At 40.8% G+C, this 10,503-nt stretch overlaps 3 protein-coding genes across 3 annotated transcripts; 2 read left to right on the top strand and 1 right to left on the bottom strand.

The window, feature by feature from the left end:
- Nucleotides 1–1,385: 1,385 nt before the first annotated feature.
- On the top strand, nucleotides 1,386–1,714 carry PHALS_13194 (uncharacterized protein; the record flags this gene model as incomplete). The annotated part of the gene is made up of 3 exons (XM_024728898.1): nucleotides 1,386–1,467; nucleotides 1,537–1,607; nucleotides 1,646–1,714. The coding sequence occupies 3 exons, from the start codon at nucleotides 1,386–1,388 to the stop codon at nucleotides 1,712–1,714; spliced, it is 222 nt and encodes a 73-aa protein (XP_024579330.1).
- Nucleotides 1,715–4,221: 2,507 nt separating this feature from the next.
- PHALS_13195 (uncharacterized protein) lies at nucleotides 4,222–5,428 on the bottom strand (the record flags this gene model as incomplete). Its single annotated transcript, XM_024728899.1, has 4 exons — nucleotides 4,222–4,256; nucleotides 4,342–4,415; nucleotides 5,279–5,310; nucleotides 5,366–5,428. 4 exons carry the CDS (start codon nucleotides 5,426–5,428, stop codon nucleotides 4,222–4,224), a joined length of 204 nt encoding a protein of 67 aa, XP_024579331.1.
- A 2,533-nt stretch (nucleotides 5,429–7,961) lies between these two features.
- Nucleotides 7,962–8,330, top strand: PHALS_13196 (uncharacterized protein; the record flags this gene model as incomplete). Its single annotated transcript, XM_024728900.1, has 1 exon — nucleotides 7,962–8,330. One exon carries the CDS (start codon nucleotides 7,962–7,964, stop codon nucleotides 8,328–8,330), a length of 369 nt encoding a protein of 122 aa, XP_024579332.1.
- Between the last annotated feature and the right edge of the window lie 2,173 nt (nucleotides 8,331–10,503).

The raw sequence follows: 10,503 nt of genomic DNA on the forward strand, positions 1-10,503 counted from the left end.
TAGTGAGATTTGGTTAAATGCCTATCTTATATACAGGCAACCCGAGTAACCGAGTCCAATAGTAAATGTTAGGCTTATTTCTCAGGTTGACCCGGGTTGGGCACCTGTTGACCCAAATCAGGTCGGGTTGGCCAAAAGTTGACCCGGGTCACAACACTATGCTACCGTTGATCACAAATAAAAAATACCTTATTTAGATAGATATTTAGGGACCTTTTCATTAAAAGTCGTAAAAATGTATTTTTTAATGTAGGCACTCTTTAAATAGCAGAGCTAGCTTCTAGCTAGTTTAATTCCGCTCTGATGAAAGCACACGAACCTAACTTTTGAGCGGTCGTAAATGCGTTTCTTATATTCAACATGTCTATTGAGAAAAGTACACAGCAACTTGCTGCACGAGAGTCCATGCTAACAAACACACGAAGTATTTATGCGCTTTGACAAGATATGGAATTTATCTTTTGAGCCGTTACTATTGTCTTATCATCTCTTATGATGAAAGTGTCTTTACTTCCTGACTTGCGGTTGTCAGCCCACCTTACATCACTCCATACATACTGATCTTATAAATATTCACGATTACATCAAGATGCAGTCTACAATTGTATTTAACACAATTGTACTAAATCTGTAAGGATTATGTACCAAGTTTTCATATCCGGCCCGTTACATGCTTCTTACTTTCTAGACATTTACATACCACTTTTATCGAAAGATACTCCAATTTATTGCCACTTTGCAAACAACCGGCTATTTTACAAGCAATATGAAAGACGATCAACACGAAGGGTGGTGCAGCGGAATTGCCGCGCAGAAGAAGTTTTGACCCTCAGAATCTGCTCTAACTAACGTAAAAAGACCAGGTTTGTCAAGCACCACCCAGGTGTCAAACAAAGTGTTTTTTAAGTGCCCAGTACTTCTTTTGCTCAGGACATAAATAGACATCATCATATAAATATTAAAATGATGCAACCCATCATTATTTGTATTTTCTAGATTGTTATCAGGTCGAACAACACACGCCACTTATAAAGTACATCATTGTCAATTTTACCAAATAAAGTCAAGCTATCCGAAGTTAAAAGTGTCACGAATTCATTCTCGTTACACGTGGTAGCTGTTGGAAGTTGAGCGTTAACCAGATGATCCAATACTTTCCAATCCACACGTCTCCTGAAAGGGTGAATCTATAGGAAGGACCACCAATATACATGATTCTAAATGACAACAACAGTGTAACTGAAGCTAGAATAAACAACAGGATGAGCCCAGCTAGCACGATTGAGCGACACCTGACTACGTTAGCGAAGCTTATATTGAAAACGTGGTGATGCCTACATAAGACCACAAACAATCTGGCAAAGCCGAGCAAGATTCAGACTCTAATGATTGCGAGCAACGGAGATTGGGATCGTGACTTGACAACGTCGGACAAGGCGTTTGAAGTTACCACCGCTAGCATTAACGGTACTGGCTAAGGTGACATCTGGGCTCCAGGAATGCTAATGGGTGAAGCCCGGGCAGATTGGTACTAAGGCAATGAGATTGCTGTGTTTCGACCTTCGCGTCAGAAGAGTCAACGATTCAAAAGACAGTGGCTGGCCGAGGTACGCACAAATACAAGCATCGCTGCACGTTCATGCAGCAGCTTTCATCGCCTCCACCGTTGGCCTTCCGACAGCAGCACGGAGTTATTTTACAGGAAAATTGGTAGTCACACACTCAGAGCCAGTGATGACCCGACTTTGTTTGCAAAATGGAGATGGAGGTGATGCTTGTTTTGTTGATGGTCCCGAACTTGAAAGATGGCAAGCTTAATATGCAGCCGTTCGTTGGTTTCGGGTACATTGCGGGCTTGGAGCTGGTCTCGTCCAATTAAGGAGAAAGAATTCAGTTCATATCGACGTAGACGAGCGTGCCGGCCGCTATCGATAGACACAGGTGTACAGGACAGCGGCTTGCGACTTCTATGCGGGAAGGTCACGCGCTCTTTACATAATCAGATCAGTGGCTAACGAATGACAGACCCTTTACTCGAATTCGTCATGAGCAAACTTGAAGACTAGTACCGAAATTTCACTTTTTCAACGCAACAGATTGTGAATCATTTTCAGTAAGGAAGGATATCGACCGTTGCTGCAGTTTTTATTTGCGTTCTTAAGTTGCACTTTCGAAGACTACTATGTCCAGATCGGAGTTGTTTTCGAGAATGTGCTTTCTTTCACCTACCCCGTAGTCAAATTTGACGCTAGATGTCTCGATTTTTTAGCGCCTTATAAAATTTGTGGTATGTGCTCTGGCGATCGAGAATGGTAGCCACGCAATCCGCGCTATCAGTTGGATTTATTCATCACGCTCACAAGAATTCACTGGTGGTCTGATTGCGAAGACATTAAGAACTTGTCGTGCGACTCGAAAGACCTCGCTATGGCTGCAGAATCGTCTAGTGTACGCTACGGCTATATCAAACCACAATGTAGACATGGAAGGCTAGCGGCGTTTATCGGCATTTTGTACTGATGTCGATGAGCTACAAAAAGCTGTAAGTTGCCCCAAAAACTCCGGCACTTTGCGTGATAGGAATTTACTCGAAATTACCGAACAAGCGAGTCATGATCACAATGATAGTAGAAAGAATTGCGGTCAAAATCGAGCTCAACGATGTGTACTATGCGCCGCGATTGACTGTCAGAATAATATCGTACGGACAGCCAATGATTCGCGACTGTGGGTTAGACCAAGAGGGACCACCGTGCGCTCAAATAGGGAAAGCATGTCGTGATATACATTTGATTCTCGAAAGTCTGACGCGTCCTAATCTCGGTATTTTGCTGACGGACACGATGAGGGCAAACCATTCGACATGTGCAGGATACAAACTTACCAGGAAAATGCAATCGCGTGAAGCTCATTTCGCTTCATTACGGAAAATGACTAGCACTTGATGGCGTAAGAGGCCTCTGACCCAGCCCGGCGAGCCACTTTAGACGATTTTATAGCTTCATCTCAGCGTGAAGCCTTGACGAGAGATGGTATGTCGCTACATCCAAGAGTATCCTAAAGCATTAACCAAGGTAAATAAATTCTTTTTTTTGAAATTGAAATTGTATTTACTTTTTTATTTGCGGCAGAGCCGCCTATTTGTAAAACCTTAGGTTTTCCTAATAATAGCAAAACCTAATTAATATGCATAATTTTTGGCAGTTCGGCCTTCTTGTTACGGTGTAGCCACACCATTGTGTGATTCCACCAACTTGTGTAATCCACACCTATGTACGGTCTTACCATCTTGTGTGGCCCACCTTTCTATACAAGGGTACGTGTAATATCGTTACACATTGTGTATGAAAAAGTCACAATTAGTGTGAGCTCTAGTGCAGTTTATATGTTATCGGAGCTGGGGCTGGCAAGTGAGTACTGCTCTATTGTTTATTGACACCTTACACTTTTTTATTCGATACGCAATTCTAGGTAATTATATTGCATTGAGAGTTTGTATCGGAGACTACATTTTTTAAAATCGAAAAAAAAAAAAATGATGAGATATTTATATATATTCAAGAAACACAATTTATGTAAAATACAACATGAGAGAATTGAATTAGTTTTTGTAATCCAATACATACTGTAAATCCCCGTTTTATGGAAGGCTCAGGTGGTGTGCGCTTTATTTCAATCATATGTTTGATGACGAAGAAAGGTGCCTTGTTCGCATTGTTGTATGATAAAGCTGCGAAAAACTGTATGATTGGATAAACAGAATCAGTTTCTTTTTCTACTCTTTGGCTGCAAGACACCAGTATAAAATGCTTATCACTGTGTCAATTCTCCTCCTCGTATGCTCCACCAGCGCATATAATTCCACCCGATCAACCTTATCATATCATACGGCGGCTGGAGTACCCGTCGATGGTGGTCTCGTCTCTATTTCAAATTCTTCAGCTCAGAATCTATCGAGTTTTCACGAGACAGCGAACAAGGATCTAGAAGAGCGAGCTCATGGCGGTTTGCTCGCCAAGGTGTCTGATATGGTCGCGGGCCTGGTAAGACCTGTCCTAGCAAAGTACAACTCTTACGTGACGAGTCTGAATAAGTACGAAGACCTCGACTCTGTTTTGACGAGTCCCGAGATGGAAGGTTTGCTCAAGTTTTGCACCGTGTACAATCGCAAAGCCAAAGACAAAAACAAACTCTCGCCGGTCGCGCCACTCTTGGTAAGATTCAGTAACGAAGAGTTGACTCAAAAGCTACATCACCTGTCAACGAGCGCAAATGGTAAGATGCACATGATGAGGCAATTGGCATGGCAACACATGAACATGATAAAAAAGGAAATATCACCTTCCGAAATTTTCGAATTTCTGGATTTTGGCGACGATCTTACCGAAGCAATACGCAATGGAAAGTTTGGAAAGCTTGAAACTTACATTATTGAGCACATTAACCAAGAGAACAAAGAATTTTACCTTTTTTACATTTGGGACGTATTGTTGAAGATTTTGACGACTCATTTTGATGGGGAAGCCAACTTAGTGCAGCAGATTAACAAGGCGAAACGTCAACTAGAGCCTGACGCCAAGCTCATTGTTCGAAATCTGAAAGCGAGATTAATTCACCGGTGGAGAAATTCGTCACCTGAATCAGTGTGGCACCGACTTCAATTTGGCCCCGAAGCATATGACGCATTGACGAGCGGAAAATTGGAGATTTTCCATGAATACACTGCTGAAGGTCTTCCACGTCGCAATCACGTGTCAATTATGAACTTTATAAAGACTTACGGAGAAGGCGATGTGACAGAAGCGCTGGCAAAGGCGAGGATGGAGCCACACTTGAGAGAATTTGCATCAAAATTGTATCATGAGCGACTCAATTATTGGAATGCGAATTCGTATTCTTTGCAGCGGGTTTATAGCCTATTAGAATTTGCCAATACCGACAGCGCAAACAGTGCTCTTTTCAAATTAGAGACTTTGACCGACTTCATCTGGTCACGCCCTGACGATGCCACATTGACAAACGCGTTTCTGGTTTCTTGCTCTTACCAGGCCTCAGCGACTCTAAAAAAAAACAACTCGATAGTGTCTCATTTTTCCGCCGAAGGTCTACAAGACGTGCTGCTTGAAGTCTGGACTCGAAGACGAAACCCTTCATTGGAATTGTTCCGCGAACTAGACGTCAAAGATTATAATGACAGACACGGAAACGTTCATTCAGGTGTCAACCCGGCACACTTTGACCGCGATGTGCCGAGCATTCCCTTCAATCGTTTCAATACCCCCAGACGCTCATAGATGGTACTGCATAGTTCTGGGGCGATCGTATGTCATTAGCGGGTAACATCAAAATCATACTGCAACCTAACCGATGCTTTGTTGTTTCCTTCCGTGTTTTGCGAGAGACTGCGAGTCAAATACTGTGCATGCATGTGCTTTCTAGCTAAGAACCGGTCTAATAATGTGCAAATATTTGTCTCAAATACTGAGTACATACTAGCAAACGCAAGGGTGATGAGAATTCATAAAGTCATGCAGAACACCCTATTCGTGCTAGTTTGGTATACATGGCACTGAGTCTTCCGCTCGTTATTCCTTGACGAGCACATAGCCCACACGTTGGCACCCAAAACAGGCGTTCAAGCTCGAAATCTACTATAACGTGCGATTCTATATGTCATGCTCTAGGGACAACGTTTGTCCTTTGCACTCGTAAAGGTCGGGACTTTAATTTGCATAATGCATATCTCATATATCGGACTTTCGTGCTTTTGTGCTTCTTATCTAAATTTTATCTTTTGTATGTAATTTCTGAAAACTCAGAACCAGTCTTCTTACGCAATTAGTATAATATTAGAGTAAATCTGTTATCATCTTGACTGACGCGTAATGATCCACGATCCTCTGTGCATATTTAGTGCTACTCGTTGAGCATATGATTGTGATATTTTGTGCTGGTGCACGATCAAAGCACCACTATGTCAACACGTTATTATGTAGTTAGTATATACAGAATGAATTTGGAACCGGTTTTTGGAGATGATGACTACATCGATGATTTGGTGAATGAGACCAGTGAAGACCCATCAACTGAGTCGGCCAAAGTTAGACTTTGCCGATGTTGTTCCTATAAAAGAGTATTGTCAGAATAATAAGCACGACTGCATGGAACAGATTAAATAATTAGCATCTTTTGATTATCAGCCATGCTAGTGATACTAATAACACAAAAAGTAGCACGTGTTATTAGGAATCGTTTTGCTTACAAGTTCGTTTTCGTCAGCAAAACTATCTAGATAGCACTTTTGGAGTCAGAATATCGTCCTCGAGTTTGGCGAGAAGATCAGAATGCACAACATCCTGTAGCAAATAAGTGAGTGCTATCGTGTTTCAGTGCGTGGACGAACCATGACGATATACGCTGCGCACAAACAATTTCGTGTTTTGAGCTATGCATAATATATCATGATTGAAACATCTTAAAAAGTTGTGAGCGAAACTCTCATGAAATTACGAACACGAGAGATTATGTAACGTTAATACATACATTTTTAACATAAATTAGCACGTAATTTGATAGAATAATACGTGTGACTTCGAGACATTACAAAGCTACGTTGATTGTACTAAGCACTTTATCAAAACCACTGCTGTAAACACACGTATGACTGAGAGCACAGGAGTGTGAGGATCACCGAAAAACGGAGCAAATTTATATTTGGAAGGTAAAGCTCGCACCGACGGATGTGCTTCAAAATTTATTCTGTATATACTACATAATTAAGTCTTGACCAAGTGGCGCTGTACAACGAATTGATCGTGCATCTAGCACAAAAATTCAAATCGTATGCTCAACGAGTCGGCACCAACAATGCATATAGGATGGAGGATCACTACGCGGCAGTCAGAAGCGAAATCGAAGAGTAGATGATACCAGATTTATTCTTCTATTGTGGCTGTACTAATAGATTGGCTTTAAGTTTTATGGAAGTATACACAAAGGTCACCGTAAAAAGGTATGGATTACACAAACTGGTGTAATCACACAATAGTGTGGCTACACCGTAACAAGAAGCCACTACGTGGCAGGACTGCCAGTTTTTATGCGTATTCGTAATGGTTTGAATATAGGCGGCTCTGCCGCATATAAAACAATTATATAGAGTTTCAATTTTATACGGAAGAGCGTTTTTGCCTTGGTTAAGATTTTGGAGTACTCTTCTGGGTATCTATATTCACAATTACACCATGAATCTCGTACAACCGTACAACTTTTACAACAAAAAGTGTACCAAATGCGTATAAATAAAAGTACACAATAACATTATTGCGAGGACCAACTGTAAGGGTAAATAAATACAAGATAAAAGGCATATTTTGTGACCCATACAGTAGGTCTACTATTCAAGAAATCCTGCAAACGAGCCTGCCTTTTTACTTTGTAAACTGTAATGAATTTGAGAGACAGAGCTCTCCAACTGTTAATGAGGAAATCAGATCTGTTTTGAATTGGTTTATCATCAAACGAGTGGCGAAGAGTGTAACGTGCAAACTTTGTTACCACAAAATTAAGCAACTTAAACAATGACACCGGCTATGAAGACTAAATCCTTAAGCAACATGAAATTGAGAATATAATGAAGGTTACATTTCACAAGGTTAAACTCTTAGCTAAACTCGAATTGAACGAAGGAAAACGTGAAAAAGTTTACCTCTAATTGCAGCGAGATTAAAGATGCCGTGACAGCTTAAGCTCGTACGTTCTTAAACTCTACCATTTACAAAACACTGCAATTTCATGAGATATGGCTTCTCGATAAAATACTTGATGACACATGTTATTCTCGGTGCATAAAATACAATCCAAATCTGATCTGTCGGAAGCCAGCAAATATTATAGGCGTCTCATAATCCAACTTTCTTCATCTTGGACAGAGCCGCATCTGGTCTATATCAACATCTGCAATGCTTCAAAGCTTTCTTTTGTTAAGTATCATCGTTACCACTTTGGTGCAAGCTGGGTATACGCTTGAAAATTCAGACATCGAAGAGAGGACAAGAACATTTAGCGATCTTTCAACTAGTGATGCCGTCACCGTCGATCCTTCTGCCGCTCAAGTTGTGCCGATACATCAAAACAACGACAGTGGTGCAGGGCGTGACAACCCAAAAATGATCATGCGCTATCCTGACATTCGTGATAATCAACATCTTCGGTCCCACAATGAGCACGAGGAGCGCGAAGATGATGTGTGGGGGCCCATTTTTCAAGTCATCGGCATAATGACAGTCGCATTATTGTTTCTTCATGTTTTTTGTATATGTCTATGTTGAATGAATCGATAACTTTTTGCTACTATCGAATGTACAGCATTTCTAAAGATGTCATGAGCTTCTAAGCAATGTCGCGTGCTGAAGAAGCACATTTGAAGAACTTTGCAATCTCTAATTGTATTTTTGTTGCTTCTTGCATATCGTAATGGCAATGGCAATACTGATGTCGTGCAAAATAATCAGAAAGGGGAGATTATTTGCTCTTCTTGCTCATGTCTTCCCTAGCATTTTTTCCTGTACTACCACAGGTTAATCGCGTTCCTAGTGAAAATATAATTCTTAAGCTTCTATTAAGTATTATTGTAAATAAAAAAGATGAAAAAGTTTTTCCGCGGAGAAATTATTTGAAATTTTTCATTGTCTGGTTTGTTGCGCTTTACCGCAAAAGGTACCAGATTTGAGCACCAGCCATGAATCTGCACGAAAGCAACGTTCATAATAAATTAGTTGAGCTGACCGTAACTCTGCAATCTAAAAACGACCCGACTTTCACTTGATGCTGGGCATATTCTGTCACTGTGAGTGGCAGACGATCAGGAGTAAGACGCGGAGCAATCTGCACGGGTAGTCAATTTGCCGCGTTCTCCCATCACACGGTCAACATTTTTATCAGGCTGTGCATCCCGCAACATCAAGCCGTAGAGGATGAGAGTGCACAGGTATTTTAAAAGATGACGATGTTGCTTTTTGTAGTGCAAGTTCATGAGTCAGTGACTTATCTCAAAATGATATAATTACTACTTGCACCTATGAGTCTCGTAGCAATGTCAATAGCGCATTTACATAATTTCATGCATGTAAGACTATTATATTATCGTTTATGACGTCTAGAATATCCATTCCAAACATTTGAATACAGCAAAAGTAATCCCAGCTTGGGCAATCGTTCTCTTAATCCACGAAGTTTCTTGTTGAGGTGGGGGATGGGGGTAGACATGATAGATATAGAGACGCCGTGCGTTGCGATGGTTGGTATGCGCGCTGTCAATGGAAGAAGTCGGTGAGGCATTTTCGATGAGTGCATCGGACGTCATGTCAGAAATCGAAGCTCCTCTCAAAGCTCTTGTTATCGATTCGTGGCTTGGAATGGTATCATCCGCTGTCACTAGTATTGCTGCAGTTGCAACTAACAAAAGCAGATGAAGATGCATGGCTACTAACGTCAGAAAGATTGTGCTGAGATGTGAAGAGATATTTGGCAACTGACATGAAGATGTAGAATACGGAATCAGACAAAACCTTTCGACTGCAATATACTGGTTCTATTCCTAAAGAAGAGTTTTTCAGCAATTGTTTATATGCGGAGATTATCCTTCTGAGTATCTTTCTGCGCTGAACGCTTTATGACCTGATTTTTGCATTCGATGACGCACAATTTTAGCGATTTGTTGACTGTCAAGAATCTTTTAAATTATTATTGTTAATATCTAACATTATATAGATCAACATAAACGTCGACATCTTTAACAAGTGTTTTATCCGCTGTGATTGCCATGAATCGAGCTGTGTGTGTGGTATTAAGGAAATACAGCATCGACATCGAGAGGAATTGGGCTGCATGCAATGCTACTCCTTTTTTTAATAACTCGAAGGTTTCAGCAGTTATGACTATTCGCAATAGAAATAATACTCTTCGATAGCGGCTTGTATATGCGTAATGACTGTACATATACTTGGACCATAAGGTTTTGTGGTGATTTTCAACTTATCATTCCGATCAGCTCAAAGATTAGATCCAATCATGATCGGCAGCCGCCAGAGGCAAAACTCGAACCCAGAAATCCAGTCTACTGTAACCATATGTTTCTCAGATAGTGCTGAAAAAATGCGAATTGGTCAGCTGCAATCCGGATAAATAACATTCTCATGGCTCCTTATGATCAGCATAAAGTCCGGATAGAAAGTTCTCCGGATGCTGAGCAAATTTGCAACTAATGAACTTTATATCAGAAACAGTTTAATTCATCATGGATTTTGGACTTGTATGGAATATTTGTTTGGGCATAGTGTCGCGTTGAAGAAGTAGAAGAATCTGATGTCTATCCTGAGGGACTGATATTTCATAAAATACATGTAAAGCAAGCTCAATATCCACTTGTAGTTTTAGCATACGGAGATTTGCTGCTTGTACTAAAAGAACCAGTGAGTTGCAAAACAGCTGTGTTCTTTTGAA

The sequence above is a fragment of the Plasmopara halstedii genome, assembly GCF_900000015.1.
Source record: "Plasmopara halstedii genome assembly, contig: Scaffold_650, whole genome shotgun sequence".
NCBI classification, from domain to species: Eukaryota; Oomycota; class Peronosporomycetes; order Peronosporales; family Peronosporaceae; genus Plasmopara; species Plasmopara halstedii.